This window comes from Scomber japonicus, chromosome 21 (assembly GCF_027409825.1).
Source record: "Scomber japonicus isolate fScoJap1 chromosome 21, fScoJap1.pri, whole genome shotgun sequence".
NCBI classification, from domain to species: Eukaryota; Metazoa; Chordata; class Actinopteri; order Scombriformes; family Scombridae; genus Scomber; species Scomber japonicus.
Window position 1 is genome coordinate 10,246,418 of NC_070598.1, and position 17,407 is coordinate 10,263,824.

General features: G+C 39.3%; 1 protein-coding gene across 1 annotated transcript in view; it reads right to left on the reverse strand.

Moving 5' to 3' along the window:
* LOC128382268 (disco-interacting protein 2 homolog C-like) overlaps positions 1-17,407 on the reverse strand; it is a 60,802-nt gene that overhangs the window by 3,238 nt on the left and 40,157 nt on the right. The window contains exons 21-34 of the mRNA XM_053342264.1: positions 14,979-15,093; positions 13,934-14,135; positions 12,942-13,042; positions 12,104-12,112; positions 11,479-11,559; positions 11,174-11,297; positions 10,933-11,054; positions 9,866-9,977; positions 8,800-8,909; positions 8,189-8,319; positions 6,626-6,794; positions 4,469-4,639; positions 4,144-4,205; positions 3,972-4,029 (exon numbers count right to left, since the gene is read on the reverse strand). Of these exons, the coding sequence (XP_053198239.1) occupies positions 3,972-4,029; positions 4,144-4,205; positions 4,469-4,639; positions 6,626-6,794; positions 8,189-8,319; positions 8,800-8,909; positions 9,866-9,977; positions 10,933-11,054; positions 11,174-11,297; positions 11,479-11,559; positions 12,104-12,112; positions 12,942-13,042; positions 13,934-14,135; positions 14,979-15,093 (1,567 nt within the window). The remainder of the gene's footprint in view (positions 1-3,971; positions 4,030-4,143; positions 4,206-4,468; positions 4,640-6,625; positions 6,795-8,188; positions 8,320-8,799; positions 8,910-9,865; positions 9,978-10,932; positions 11,055-11,173; positions 11,298-11,478; positions 11,560-12,103; positions 12,113-12,941; positions 13,043-13,933; positions 14,136-14,978; positions 15,094-17,407) is intronic.

Here is a 17,407-nt window from a genome sequence, read left to right on the forward strand (position 1 = left end):
AAATTTAGTTATACTTTCTATTTCAGGTGTCAGGGCACATCTTCATCTCCACTAAACTGATGTGACATTAAAAATGATGAAATGATTTTATTCTTTCTTAATGTCGTAACAGATACAGAAACACACTTTATTAGATTTCAGCCCTCTGAGATTTTTCCACAAACACAACAAACAAACTGTGAACATTCTGTTCAAGCTGCATTAAAGGACAGGAAACATCGACTGGTAAACAAGCTTTTTCTTTCTTTTTTTCTCCTCCTCCCACATACAGTGAGTCAAAATAACCGTCAGGCTGATCGATGACCAGCGCTGAAACATGACGTCCTCTCTTTGTGCGAGTGTGGAGGAAGAAAAGACACGAACGTCTCATCAAACTCCAAGAAAAGATCTGTCAATTTACCGTCCACAAAGATTTCACTTCCCTGCACCATCACGACTGTTTTTACATCATAAAACCAGCATGAACATGATCCATAAAGCTGCAGGTATCTCAGTACACTGTTAAACATGAGTAGAGCTACGACCATTAGTCAACTTACAGAAAATGTATCGCCAACTCTTTTGATTATCTATTCACTATTTTGAGAACTTTTTTTAGCTTCTCACTGTGACAGTAGACTGAGTGTCTTTGGGTTGCAGACTGTTGATCAGGAAAGAAAAAGACATCTTGGACTTTGTGAAACAGTTAACATTTTTCAACCACAATATCTGCAGCATATTCATCTGCATTTTCATATTTTCAGTGTTGTTTAGTTACATTCAAGAACTCTAGGTATCACTTTCTTAAAAGTCAAACTTTATTTGTGAATTTCTAATAATATTTTTGGGTTGCCAGTTTAAAAAAATGGCTGATGTTTTTTTTCCATATATAGCATTTATACACAGTGTAAAAACATTTAATAAATGGATTATAACACATTATAATCTGATTGTAAGCAAACACATCTCCTCTATAACTAGAGGCTGCTGTATAAACAGATAATGAATGACAGTGTATTCCATATACCCTCATTCAATCTGGGTAAATATGTTTGCATGTGTAATTTGATATTTACATTATAATTTTGTCCTTGTAAAACACTTTGTAATCTCTATATAATAATAACTATAAAGCATAAGCAAATTATTTATGTAAATGTAATTAAAGCAATTAGTTAAAACAATCTAAAGATGATACCTAACTCTAACCTGCCTGTCTAAACTAAAATGTTATTGTATTAAATAGTAAGAATAAAAAACCGAACAAAGAAAGGTTACTGATGATGTTAAGGTGATCCTCCTCCTGGTATTCATCATACATTAAAATCATATCTTAGACAACATATTTGACCAGCTGGTTTATAATTAATCAGTCATGAATAATGTTGGATTGTTTAACACAGCACTGATTCTGTGTTTTATGCCAGCAAACCTGACCTACTTGTACTTGCACAAAGTTATGGGACCAATTATAAACAACGTTCATTTTCTGGTTCCTCTGGGGTGACTGTTGTATATTTAGACGTTATGCAGCGCTGCCAGTTGCTAAGAGATCTGTAATGAAACTGAAGTAAGTGCTGCTCAGGGATCAGATGAGTATAATGTCATGTTCTCCTGCACTGAAAGCAGCACACAGGTGTGGCTGCAGGAGAACTGTTGCCTCTATTACTGTAAAACTGCAGCAAACAAGTACTTTTTAAAGTTTCTTGTGTTTATCCATTAGCTGAAGGTCAATAAAGGTATAAGAGTGAGAGGGGGATGAGATGATACAAGATGCAGTTTTAACTTTGACGCATTGTTTTTCCTCTGGGTTTGGTTAAAAATATCTGTTACCTTCTTCTTGATGCCTGGATTTTTATTTTCAAGCCATTCTGTAGGATTGAAGATTGTCTTTCAGATCAGTTTAGCTCAGCTTAGGTCAGTTTTTAGGTCTTCAGCTGAATTCATAATTGTTATCTTAACACTCTTCAAGTTTTTCTGTAAATTAAAGATGCTGAACCAAGATGAAAAAGGCATTAAAGGGGAACTCCGACAATTTTACATATCAAAATCTGTTTACAGGCTGTGATGTTACTTGAGTCATCGTCATGGTCACAGCCTGTAGCTGTAACTGTAGCTAGACTGCCATCCTTTTAGGTAGTTTATTTAAAGAAGATGCACATTTCTTGGTCTATATTTATATTCTTGAGCACTACTGGAATATCTTTGCATGATTTCTGGTTAAAAACTACTTATTCATCTCATACTGACTCTTCATGCAGCCCCTCAGTTCAGCCTCTGTCTGAAACAAGCTGTTTTAGCTCCTGTCTCTTTAAGCCCCCCCCTCCTGATAAACCTACTCTATTCTGATTGGTCAGCTTCAGGAAGCTTTCTCTGTCTCCAGAGGCTACGTAAACAAACTATAGTAGAAGGCTTTCACTACTTAATTCCTTACTTGAAATATAAACATATTAATACATTTATACATGTTTAAGCCCAAATCAGATCTGAAATATACAATTGGAACAAACTTAGTAGCACCGGATGGCGGTTTGTGGGTATGTGTGAAGAATCTCATCATCACAAGGAAGAAGTATAGGTAATTTACATTCAGAGGGTCAGAGCAGGAAGCTGAAGCCGCTGAAGACTTTAAGCTTGAAGCTGACATTTTTAAACACGTTCACCTCAAGTTTTAAACTCTGAACCATGTTTAACATCCGACTTCATGAAAATATAAAAATGACAAAAAAAACAACTAAAAGGCACAACATGTCCCCTTTAATAAAAACAAGGAAAAGTACAAGTTGTCTGTACATGGTACATTATGTGTCTTTGACAACTGGGACACCAGACATGTTGCATTAAATGTGCTCTATAAATAAACTGACTTGACTATTGTCTGCTAAGTGTGGGCGAGACATACTCTGTAGGCTATGATATTTCTTCCTATACCATCTGCCAGCCTGTGACGACGACGTCCTGTTATCTCTGGACAACAAAGTCATTTTCTTGTGATAACGGTTTAATTATTTTATTATCTCGAGTATCCAACGCGAGTTATTACTAGAAAACTACAAGATACATGAGATACTTGTGACCTCAAGATAACAGGAACACAATTATTTATTGTACTGTAACTGATCATTTGATCAATCTGAAGAAGTCTTTGATGCAAACAACGTTAATCAAAATCTAATGCTCTCCCAGACCAGTAATTCCCCTGCTAAATTCTCCTCATGTAAAACTGATCTGACGAGGTGAAAAGAAATCTAAATTCTGAACCTGACAAAAGTTTTTAGGCCAACAAGGTGTTTTTTTTAAACCAATAAACAAGGCAACACTCCAATAAATGTGATGTGATGCTCTCAACACCCACATATCCAAAGACAGACACACACGGGGAGGGAGGGAGGGAGGGAGGGAGGGAGGGAGGGAGGATGTTTCAGGGCTCGTCACGGACTCAAACCAGCTGTCTGTTTTGACTCACTGACTGTAGGAGGACATTCAGTCCCCAGCAGAAATAATCCTTGATAAATAATCTTTTGTCCTTCAATTTGTGGCCATTTTAGTGCTTCTTGTGTGTTTCTGTAAAGGTTTTTTTCATTGTGATCTGGTTTGTGTTTAAAATGTTCCTCAATAGAAAAATGAAAGTTTAAAATTCAATATCAGTACAATTTAATTTGTTATATTTCAATAACAACTTCCACTGTCTGATATTAGTTCCTCAATTTATACATAAATCTTGTACAAACCTCTTCAATGAGCTTCCAAGGGGCAAAACAATTTAATTTAATTTACATCTGTGATTTTTCATTGTATCCGTTTTGGGGTTTTAACGATAGTGAGTGGACAGTTTAGTTTGTTTTAAGTTTATTTTTATTTTGTGGTCTTTTGATCCATCCTGCAATCCAAAATTTGATAATCAAGTCAAGAGCTTGAATTTGAGAAAATAACTAAATGGAACACTGTACTGTATGTGGTATCTGTAGTATCCAAATCTAAATCTAACTCACCTTTCCAGATTCCATTAAAGGCAGACTGTGAGGAGAGCCTCTCTCCACTAACCGGACCCTGAAACACACAAATGTGGAAAAGTCAAAATTGACCATAAGACCATAATGTCTTAGGGACAGGTGTGTAGGGTCAAAAAAAGAAAGCTGACATGACTTATGGTTGTTGTCGTACCTGTCATGGCGCAGCGCCCTCATGTCCACGTACACAGTTGTGGGGTCCGGTCCTGAAGTGCCCTGCAGCCAATCACAACGAAGACAATTAGCACGTGGTGGTGTGCTGTGAAAGTGACTAGATAATATGCTAAATACATTAATAAGTTGCTTTACATATTGGTAAAAACACTGTGATTTAGCACTTTATCTTTGTTCCACAATAACATCATATTAATAAAAGTTGCACATGATGTTGTCATAATTCTGAAAATGTGTTAAAATATTTCTGAAATCACATCATGTACAGTCTGTGTGCAGAAGCTGCTGCAGTATTTAGTCTCTACCTGCAGGCAGATAGCCAGGTTAACTCTGCAGCCGAAGGCCGTGCTGACGGATCGAGGGTGAAGGCCAAGGTCTTTGAAGAGTTTGGAGAAGGAGTGTGTGAGCGACATCCTGGGCCTCTCCTCTGCCACCACCACACAGGCCCGAACTCGGGACAGATCCAGACCCCGAGCCTGGGCGGGAGAACAAACAGGTCTCAGAGAAGGTCTCAGGAAAAAAAAGGACTGAGGAACTTTATTTATGAAAGTGTCTGAGGGTTTTTATCATAAAACTGATCAGTCTGTTAATGTTCTCGACATATGTTTAAATATCCACATAATAGGCTACATTTAAACTGCAATAAAACACACAAACAAAAAACCTATGATCCAACAAATGTATTTTAGTCACAAACTTTGTGAACTGAACATAAAGGGTACAACAAGAAAATACAATAAATAGCTTTGCTGTGGTAATTTAATGCAGACTGCAGCTGCAGCTCTGCCACCACCTCCACCTGCCGCAGTCTCCCGAGCCCATCTCTCACCGGGCCCGGGGAAAAGTTAAACTGGCTGCATCATGCATCTGCAGATTCATCCACACAGGAACCAAAAGTACAAAAATATACTTTGGGAGAATTTTTTGAGCCCTGTAAATTAAAACACTCATCCTGCTGTATGTTAAATGTTTTCCTAAATTTCTTCAGCCACCATCGTCGGTTCCGAATGTTGACATGTTTCTTCCATTCCATCCTCACTGAGGTCGGGGGGAAACTTTAACCTCCTACTGATTAATTACATGCTATTTAACTGTGGAGCTCTGTGGTTAATCTGTTTGTTTCAGTGTACCAGTGTGCTGCATGTAAGGTTACCTGAGAGAAGACAGTTAGGACTTTTTAGAGTCATGTTAACTGCAGTGAAGCCAAAACGCAGGACTACTGCTGGCTTCTGAATCTCATGCCACGTGAGATGAGTCACATGATACTCAATGAATCTCTCTAAGTCTTTACAGCGGAGGCAAAGCAAAACTTTAACATTATTTTATCAAGCTATCTTGTTTAAGAAAACAAAACTATAACAGTGAATTTAATCTCCAAACAAAGTTATCTGCATCTATTAAAATCTGTTCTGTAATATGTTAAGAAAAGTAAAACATTTGATTCATCTGTAGCTGAAGAAGAGACAATGTGGGCTTTAATCATTGTACAGGAGCAAAATGACACAGGTGTGTGTTTGCTGAAAAATCAGCCAGCAAGTAAAGAACATTTCTACTTTTCACTCAGCGTGCGACCTTCAGTCTCCATGGAGACTTGCAGAAAGATAATCACTAAAATTAACTCTGCAGCTTCCATCAGTGACCAATCAGAGACGTCTGTGGCTTTAACTTCAGCGCTCAGATGTGGCCTCGGGCTGAGCAAACAGACAGAGGCGGTGTGAGTTTATTACCACTGAGGACAGATAAATGAAGTCAGTTAGAGTCTGAGTTGACTCGAGAGTTGCAGATTTTCTCACCGTTCATATTTAGCTGTAAGACAAACTGGGTTATACTGAGTGCACCTGTGCAGATGCAGATTAAGAAAAAGTGGTCATGATGAAGCTGTTAAATAGCAGCTGGTAGGTTTGTCAGCTCTTGGCAGCTAAACAGATTTCAGAAGTAACACTGAGATCATCTGTCAGTCAAACGGTGACAGTGCTTTCAGACTGCCGGCAGGAGCTCCATTGATTTGAATGTTAACACGACTGCTCTTGTGAACGTGCGCGGCTCTTTGCTGCTGCAGTCAGACTCATGATGATTTAACTTTTTCTACCTGCTGCCACAACTCATTGTGTGACCATGGCAACCACAGGAACTACAACAAGAAACATATTACTGGTGGTATGTGAGTTTCCCTAATGATGAAAAGGAAACTGTGATCTAACATTGGAAATATCGATACTAGCAACAAGAAGGTGTTTGTTTTCAGTCCGAATGAAAGTTATTCTAGCAGCAGAGACGCTTGTGTTTGACCAATCAGCAGCTTTTACTGCATCAAACGCCACTTGCAGTAAATGTAATAAATGTAACTGTACGCTTCTGAGATCCTAAAAAGGTTCCCACAGTAAAAAAGAGCCTATATACTGTACATGAAACCAATGTCATAAATGTATTTGTATTGTAGGTTTTTTCAGTGTCTTGCTGACCTTGAGCGCCTCAGTCTGCAGGCCGAGTCCTTTGGTGCAGAGCTCCATGACACTGTAGGAGCAGAAGGTGTCTCGCACCCTAAGCTGGCTGACAGCCAGCAGCCACAGCGCCGGGTTGGACTCCAGCTCCACAGGAGGGATCAGAATGGACTGGTGGCCTGAATACACACTGCAGACAACACACACGCGCGCACACACACACACACACACACACGAACACGTAATTCACAGACCCCTTAAATAGTTGCACGCAATAAAATGAATCTGAGCTGTTACATAAACAGTCTTGTTGAGATCGAAATGTAATTTCCAGAGAGACCCGAGAGCCAAAAGCACTTAATAACAATCAGGTGCAAATGTGAGTTATTGTTGCTTTAAAGTCATTGAGATGTTCTCATACTGAAAGTGATTTGCAGTCTGTTTTATTTATAAGACATTCAGCAGCAGAAATCTGGTCTCGCCAAGTTCAGAACTTATGAGCAGAGAATTTAAAATTAACCAGACCGAAAAGATTTACAGACGGTCGAGACGAGAGGAGCATGTCAGACAACAGTGAATCTCTCTTCCTGTTACTAAAGGAGGCCAGACGACTCTCTGACATAAATCTTAATGAGAGCATCAGAGAGGTCTATGATGAAACAAGACTATGGTGAACTGCAATGACACATTACTTGATATTTTGCTTCCCTTTCTTGTCAGTGATTATGAGGAACATATAAATGATATTAAATGGCCAAAACTATATGAACACCGGAGCATTGGAATCAGCCACCTCAGATTTATGGGCATTAGAGGTGCTTAATATGCACAGACACGGAGGAGATAGAGGCTGAAGCTTCCAGGACTGAGCTATTCTTACTCTACATACATCTGATGGTTTGAATGAGAATTCACAGGGACGTAATGCATTGCTTATGTCCTCATGCTATTGTTGTCAATTTCTTTGGTCCTATGGACGGCTGTGCCAGGTCTATTTTACTCAGCAGGGAACTGCCAAAGAAAACAAGCTAAGACAGGCACTTTAACATTATAATACAGACTGCACTGAATGTGCATTAACATTATCTTGAGACTGTTAACTCTCCATTGCAGAACACTCACCACACTTAAAAGCACTCATTGGTATGTTGAACTAAATTTTTGTGATTTTAGTTTACTATTAGTGTTCCTCTAATAACACTAACAGAAAACAATAGTTATACAGGTATTAAATGATGATTTGTCTGCAGTAGCCACTTTTTTTTTTTTTTTAAATGTGGTTGCCACTAATAGTACAGTAAAATTATGTGTTTTTATGCCTGCACTGAACTGGAGTAGCTCTCCAAATCTCATTATATAGTGATTTACAATGACAATAAAGGCTTTCTATTCTACTCTTGTGTTTTTACAGCTTGACTCATACTATGGGCTAAAAGTCAGGATATCTCAGCCTCTGTCGATCCTTTTTTAATGCGTCTCTCACATGGAAGTGCAGCACTACATTGCTGGTGCACACTTAAAAGAGTGAAATACATAATTAATAGTGTGTACGTCTGCAGGGACACATTTGAGGGTTACACAAACCTGCAGAGACACCAGAGGACAAAGCCGAGGCCACAGTAGGGATCCAGACAGATGGCCACTTCTCTGGACGGGTACAACTCACACTGCAGCTTCACCGACCGACAGAAGGCTCCGACGGCATTATGAGACATCTGGAGAGATGGGAGGGAAGGAGAGAGAGACAACAAACACACAAACACACACAGACAAGAAACAGGATAGAAAGATGGATGGTTAATCTTTAAATTCACATGTAAAACTTTTTCATGCCTAAATATAGTTTGTATATCATGACTAAAAAAAAAGACGTGGACATGCTCAGATTTATATTCAATACTTTAACAGATGTATCTGCTTTGATGTAAAATGGAGGAGGACACAGCCTTCACTGTGATGATTATATCAAAAAGGAACATAAATAAAAGTCTGAAGTTTATGCTGTTAGCCAAATGTGCTTTTATTCTGCTCTTTTGTCATGTTTACTGTCTGCACTGCATGTCGTTTGTCACAGCTCTGACAGCTGAATTTTCCTGTGGAATGAAAAAGTGATGAATAAATAAAATAAGAAGGGGAAGGTGGTCCACAGGCTGTAAGCGGTTTGGTCGGGTGATGAGGATTAACGCTGAGCTGACCTGAACTCCAGCCAGCATGCCGGTCGTCGACACACTGAAGTCCAGATAGGCCAGGCCGTCAGGGTTGGTGGGCTTATACAGAGCGGGAGGCTTCTTCTTTGGCAGGTCATCTGCAGCACAAAAACACACACACACACACACACACACACACACACACACACACACACACACACACACACACACACATATATTCTGTTTTATCACACTCAGGAGGACAGACTGTTGAGTTGCATTCAGTTCAGAAACACTAACCTCAAGCTGAACCCACAATGCAGCTTGAGCAGTAATGTAAGAATATGTCCTGTTGTAGTGGAAACAGGCTGATATTTTACTTTAAAAGTAGCTCCTTTAAAAAGTACCAAATCTTAATTTTTGCAAATACCATTTGCAGTAAAGTAAAGTTTTATTTGTATAAAATGTGACTGACAGATTTTTTAAAAAGTGAAGCCAGGTTCACTGAATGTTGACTGTATTTAACTGCCAGTGTTTCCAAAACATCAATTTATATGTGACAGCCCACCACATTATCAACACTGACTGCCACATCTTGAATTTTTATATCTTTTTATTATTTAAAATGGATAAAATCTGAGTTCCTTGCAGCCCCTCCTTGTCCTCTCCCCTCCTTCTCTCCATGCACTCTGAATCAAGACATGATTATGCGCCGGAGGAAGGATTGTTGTTGGCTTTTCCCTGCAGAGAAGACAGCTGGCCGAACTCCTGAACAGAATCCATCCTGAGTTCATGAATGGTTAGTATCATGAACACCTCCGCAAAACTGATGCATTCAAGTTAATAGTCAGACTACTGATCACTTTTAGAAGATTACAGGGCAAATAAACATACACACTGTCACATTCCAGGGACTCCTAATATCTGGATCCCCAAAAGATCATCCATTTTAGGGTTGAAGTGCAACACACACCCAACATTTTTTAAGAGTTTATCCGCCTGCAATGAAGCATTTGTGGGTTTATGTAAAACAATGCAGGTGTTTCATCAAGTTTTGTTCCTGTGTGAGTCCTTTCAGTTTGTGTGTTTGTTTGTAAGAGGCAGGATGCTGTACCAGTGTCGAGGACAGGGGGCCAGTTCCTGATGTCCACCGTGGCCGTGGCCTCCTTGGAGCGCAGTAGCTTGCAGATGACCGCCGTGGTCATCACGCAGGCTGAGTGACTGACCTGGAGAGAGAGAGGGAGAGAGAGAGAGAGAGAGAGAGAGAGAGAGAGAGAGAGAGAGAGAGAGAGAGAGAGAGAGAGAGAGAGAGAGAGAGAAAATCTTAAGGTTGCCTTTAATGTGACTTGTGACGAACAACACACATCAACATAAAAAAAAAAAGAAAAGTTTAAAGTTGCAATAAATGACATTTACTTCGCCCACCAGATGTCAGCAAACAACTTTCTGCTTCGTAAAGATACAGTGGAGTAATGTTGACCTGAGTAGAAAATGAAGTCCCTCTGGTCTGAATCTTGGTTTGTATTTCAGGGTTTTCCAAACATTCATTTATTTGTGCCCACCACAAATTCATTTTCTATTTTTGGAGCTGTGCATCCCGCTCTCTCTCTCTGATTTACTCCTAAAAACACGTGGATTCACCTGCACTGACTAATGCTCCCCCCGCTGCTAACAAACAGCCTCCTGTGAGCTTTTACCCTGCAGTCACATAATGCCTTTTACAAGCTTCAAAATCAATGGAGAAAAAAGACATAAGACTCAAGGACAAAAACACCAAACATGCCTTTTACATCTGATAGGCACAGTCTTGCTATCTCTACATCGCATCATTGCCGACTGTACACTGCAAAAATAAGTGACTTCATGCTGTATTCAGGTGCACCTTGTAAACTCAAAATGACATACAGTACAGTACTTAAATGGCAATTACTTACTAATTATGGCATTTATTTCTACAAAAGCAGGCTCTCTTTCTTTTTTTTCAACTTGAGTAAACAACATGCACATTTGTTTTGGTCTGAGATTCTGGCGCTACAGTGCAATGTCTAATGTGGCTGAATGTCATAAATATTCACTGATAAACTAAAAAAGCTGATTTTTAGTGCAAAGTCCCTAAAATATCAACTTTTTTTGGGGAGGGAGGGGCTTATAAGTCATTAGTTTTTTGGATCAGGCTCTGACCTCCACAATCATCTTGACAGTGGGCAGGGTGGTAGAGATGTTCTGAGGGTGAGGCGGTCGCACAGTGATGGGAACACAGCCGGCATACAGGGCGCCGTAGAAGGCTGCGATCAGGTCTATACCTGCAGGACCAAAGGCAGATAGAGACATGAAGACGTTTAGAAAATTTAGAGAGAGTTTTTTTTTAAGTGCTCAAAATCTTTAAATGTTGCTCAGATGTGACGTGTACATTAGCTCTGACCTGGTGGGTAGACCAGAGCGACGTGGTCTCCTTCCTGCAGACCTCCTCGCTCCATCAGCAGAGCCGCCACTCGTTCTGCCCTCTTATGCAGCTGCAGGCAGGTGAGAGAGCTGGACACTGCCCCCTGCCGGAGGGGATGGAGGAGAGACAGATGTAAAATTCAGAGAAGTTACAATAACATTAACATACAGAACTTAAACATTCTCTGAGTTCATAAAAGTTGTCTTTTGTTTCTATGGCTTCATCTGTTCATATGAATATAAATTGTAAGTCTTATAACTGTGGTCAGAGGTGTGTGTTGTTACCCGGGAGCTGAGTAGAGTGTAGAGGACATGGTCCGGTGTGGTCTGAGCTCTCCACTGCAAAACCTCCGACAGGAACAGGAACTATAAAAACACAGAGGTAACCAAACCCATTTTATCACCCTGAAGTGTGTTTTCTTTTCCACAGATCCTACATTCACACAGACTTTCTTTGTGCAATCTGAAATAAACACAGATCTTACAGTTCCACACATTTCACTTTTCAGGACTGAGGGTGAAATTTCAAATATTGTAAACTCAGTGAATATAACTCTATCGGCTTTAAATTTGTGAAGCAGACATAACCAAAAGTACATAAGATGACTCGTTTTGATCTAAATTCACTTTGAACAACAGAAGAGCTGCACCAAGAAGTTTCACAGAGGCCATAAAATTGTGCTTTTTAACCACGAATTCCACTAACATCAGCAAACCAGACATGAGTAGGAAAATTCTCCATCATATTAAGTCCATGTTGGTATGTGCTTAGTCACCTGTAGCTGCTAATAGTGCATGATTTCTTTTTTTTTTAACTGCAGCAGCTGAAGCTCGGCCATCTGTCCGGCACTTTAAAATGGCTTTAATCAATATCACAGACTGAGAAACTTCACAGGACGTGAGAAACAACCTGCCGATACTTGTCTCTGAACAAAGCATTTATAACTAATGAAACCTTTTCTTCATCAAGCAGTCGAAACAGTGATTGGCCTGTTTAAAAACTTTATTGGCTGTTTAGGATGGTAAATCAATCGGAGCTCCTGATAACGTCAAGACTGTTAGCTGTACTGTTTCTCCAAAATGTCAAGTTTTCAATCTACTAAACAAAACAGTCTTGACCTTCACTTTACTCATCTGTAATCTGAATTCACTCAAGACTTCAAGCTTCATTAAACCAGAAACAGCAAAAATGTCTCTCGCTGCAAAAAGGAGGGTAGTACTCCTCCACCAACAGATCATTATAATATATCAAAACACGCTCATATATTCATCACAAACAGAAGAAAGGAAGAGCTTCTTTTTAGATGTCTGTGCTTTTAACATACTTCTGTGTGATTGTTTGACACTAAGTAGAGTCGGTATGCAGCTAATATATGACATGTCAGTTTTTGTTTTTAGTCTTGTAGCCACGATTATAAAAACTTGTTTAGTTAAGATACAGACAAAACATGCAGGAGAAAGAGAGAGAGAGAGAGAAAGGGGTGAAATTGAACAAAAGTTCCCAGCAAAATCAAAGCTGGGCTGCTGTGATGTGAATCTAAAGCACTCAGCTACAGGACACCACAACGCTTTTAAACTTCATGCTTCAATAAAGCAGTGAGCCTTGAGTTTTCATGTTAAATCTTTCCTCCTCCATTCTTACCTTAATTAACATTTGATTATCATTCAGAGTTAAGAGATTATCCAGTATTTTCCTCGCCTCATATAAAGTGTGTGTGTGTGTGTGTGTGTCTGTGTGTGTATGTTACCTGGTCATTGTCATCAGTCTGTCCCAAATCTCTGCCGCTGGCCTGAGCGATCCTCTTCCCTGACACCAGATTCCCCACCATCACAGAGGCAGGACCGATTTCTGCAACACACACACACACACACACACACACACACACACACACACACACACACACACACACACACACACACACACACACACACACACAGGATCAGCACAGCAGTGTACAACAACACCAATCGATCAATGTATGAATCATTTAAAGTTAAATGAGATATAACTGTTAGCTCTAAAACCGACTTGCCCTCAGATACAATACTAAACAATGTCATTAATCATTTTTATTCTTCACATAAATAATTCTTGACCTACCAATCAAAAATCCTGAAAAAACAAACTCACAGTCAGTGTTGTTACTGTTATTTCACTACTTTTTGTGGTAACTAGTGATGTAACCAATTACCTTTTCAAATGAAATAACACAGTTACAATTGCTGAGATATAAATGGGATACTGGACAGACAAACACACACACGACACAAACATCATGTGACCTCACTGTGTCTGTTGTGAAATCTGCATCATGGTAGCTAACTCATACTAAAACATAAGTCTTGTCTCTGGAGTTATAACGTTATATATTGTAATTAATCACTGATACTGAACTCTTGCTGCAGTCTCAACTTTAATTTCCTGGTTTGCGTTGAGGATCTGCGGTGAAACGTGGAATGGATTCTTGAGTAGTCTTTCTTTTAAGTTCGTGAAACTGGATTGAGCTGAACTGATTTGGTTTGGTGGGGAAAACGAAACAGAGTCTTTATTGAGTGGATTGAACTCTGAGATTATGGGAAGGATTGTTAAAAGTACCTCAAAAACTAATTACTTTTTATATTTAGTAATTGGTAAGTAATTCAATGACTTTTTGAAAGCAGTAACTAGTAACTGTAACTAATGACTCTTTTCAGTACCTCCACACTGCTCCTGTTTGAACCTGACACACTGTAGACTCACCTGGCTGTTTCTGCCGTGGTTTGGGCAGGTTGGTGACGCAGGTGTGGGGGCACATGAGGACATTGCAGGGGTGCAGTCCCCCTTCCAGGTACAGCTGCTTGATCTCTGATAGGTGGATGCCGCCCAGAGGAGTCTTGGGGAGGGTGTTGGCCGGGACCAGAGCCAGGCAGAACACGCCCACCCCATGGATACTGTCTATGGCCTGAGAAAGAAGACAGAGGACAGGCAGAGGACAGAGGGATTATCTGCTGATCAGAAGTTATTTCAGTGAGGGAGGGGAGCTGTGAACATGTAGTTTGGGGTTCATTTTGTCAATAAAAGGGATTTCTACAAACTGCTAATGATCAATAATGTAAAACTGCTCAGACAACTACTACAACATACTAACTTTTGGTAGAAATATGACTAAAAATAGTGAATAAAGACACAACTGTTAAATAAGTTTATTGAATTAATTTTTCTTTCATAAACTAGAAACAATCACAAGCAGTTTAATATTATTACAGTGTTTGCTATTGAATATGTTTATCTTTCCCATTTCCAGTGTTGCTGTTTTCAGCCTGTCTACTTTTGGGTCGGTGAGTAATAAATAATAATAATGAATAAATGCTAGATTGTTACTATGGAAACCGTGGTTGAGGAGCTTGTACTTAAGTTTTGATTAATTGCTTTTGTGGGAGAGAGAACAGCCGCTAACAAACCTACACCCCTTACATTTTGTTGAGGGCAAGCCTTACAGAAGTGAAGAGACGCCTTAAAGACTTTGGATTGTTCCCAGTCTTAACAAGGAAAGGGAGACTGGGAGATTGTCCTCAGTTCCTATGAGTCCATTTCAAATGTGAGAATAAATTAAAACTGCATTATAAATGAGAAATATTTCATTGCCTGGTGTCTTGCTGCACCATTCTCTGTACTAGCTGTGGTACCTGATTTAGGCTGACAAGTGGAAGTTAACATGAACATCCTGCCTGGTGCGACATCATCACCGTCATTGTACTCTATGCACTGAGCCGCACAGCACCACAGCGTGTCAGCAGTAATCTACCTGCAGCACGCGGCTCATCCACTGGAAGCTGTCCTCCTCTGTGGAGTCGGGTCTCTGCTCGGCCACCACCACGATCCTCTCATCCCTCAGCACCGTCACAGAGAACACGGCTATCCTGCAGGGCCGGAGGAAAAGAAAAAACACTCAGTACAGCTCAAAGCCAGATTTTGTTTTACATTATTACTCATTCTTTATTTCTCTCTTTCTCTTCAGCAGCTGTTAGGCTACACTGACACATTCAGTACATGATGTTTAAAATCCGAAATCAATCAGTCATCTACAGTTATGACTCAAGCTTCCTGACCACAGCTAGAAAGCAATTTATCTACTATTAGACACTGAAAATTAAACTGGTATTTTTTTACTGCATATATATAACAGCTTTTTTAGTCTTCTGATCACTCAAGACTAGGGTTGCAAAATTCCGGGAATTTTCAAACTTGGAAACTTTCCATGGGAATTAACGGGAATTAATGGGAATAAACCGGGAATTTACTAAACTGAAGGTATGTTCTTATTAGGGAACTTAAATATAGTTGTGTAAAATAATATTTTAATCCTGACTAAAACAACCAGATATCATGCAGTACAGTTGAATATCTATGCTATCACATGCTCACATAGCACACTGTTTACTGCAGGGGTACTGAGACCACGCCCCCTACATGTACTGTGCATTTTTTATGTGCATGTTGATTGGGACTTTTTTGGAGAGATTTCTTCAACATTTTTGAATGGGACTTTGTTTGGATTTTTGGATTGGGGGGATGCATTTGTGTTCATTTTTGAGTAATATTTAACTCCACGTTCATGTTTTTGTTCTGTTTGATTGTTCAACTTGATCATGTTCAACTTATAAATAAATGTATCTGTTTTAATTGTATTATTTTGCTTATAACTAAACAATTATTTTTGCTTAGGAGATACCTTTCCACTAAATTACCCTCAATTGCCATAAATTCCCATTTAATTCCCATAAAATTCCCATAATTCCCATGGAAAGTTTCCAATTTGGAATATTTCCAAAATTCCCCAGCTTAACTTCCCATGGAAATTTACCGGAAATGTTCCACCCCTTTGCAACCCTACTCAAGACACTCAACATTCACCCATTCATACACTGATGACAGAGGCGACCATGCATGCTGCCAACCTGCCTGTCAGGAAGAGTTTCTAATCATTCACACACAACGATGACGCAGCCTTTGGGAGCAATTTGGGGTTCAGTATCTTGCCCAAGGACATGCGGACTGGAGGAGTTGGGGATCGAACCACTAATCTTCCAATTAGTGGATGACCTGTTTCTACCTCCTGAGCCACGACTGTTAACCTGACTGATCTGCTATAAAGAGCTTTAATATGGTTTCAGAGGAGTTTTCTTTTCTTTTCTTTTTTTTTACTCTTACAAGTAAGTCATCTTTTATCATTATTATTATTATTATTATAGCACTACACACTTTAGTTTTTAGTCACACTTATGTTTCATGTTTTTGTGTCATGCTTTATTGTCCTTTTATTTACATGTATTTGGTCCTGTGTGTATTCTTATGGATGCAGGGTGGGGAGAAATGTATGTTTTCCTTTTCTATTTAACGCCTGTGAATCTCAAGGACCTGTGAAAAAAAAACCTGTCTTCAAAACAAAAGTAGCAGAAATGTTTACTTTCAGCATTATCCAATGAGTGTTATTGTCTGTGTGGAGGCGTCACACTACACTGTTAATGTTGTTCTTACTTCCTTTTTACAGGTTTAAAGTATGTGTGTGAAATCGAGTAAGAAAATAAATGAGAGTCAGTGAACAGTTTGTGAAGACACACAGAACTTCAAAATATCTGATTCCTTTAGATCCTGAGGATTTAAGTGTCTGGTGTCACAACAGAGGAGAACAACGGGACTAAACACATGCCTGCTGAATGATAATCATGCTGACTGTGCTGAAAGGTGAACGTTCATTCACTTTCAGGTGGAAGCTCGACTGCAGATGGATTAGAGTTTGTTTGATGCAGGTGTTTTCCTGAAGTCACTCGACCTTCTTCATTCTACTTTTTTATTGACGCTGCATTAAGTAGAGCTGCAGGAGACATTACTGGAGGCTCAGAAGTATATATGAGTGTACATTTTACACATCGAACTATGCAAACATTTGGATGATTTTATTTGGAGCATGTTGTCAGTGAACAGACCACGCTTCAGCAGCAGGAGTAATAAAACTTAAACATAGGTAAACAGGAAACTACATATACACATACAGTAGTCATATATTTGAAATACAGCAGCACACACACACATAATGAAATCTGTGTAGTTCTCTTTAGTAACATTCAGCCTAATATAACACTTATATGTTATCTGTTAATCAAACTTGTAATAAAATGTTTCATATTAAATCAGTAACATAATCAGTTTAATCTTTCCATGTTTAATTCAGAG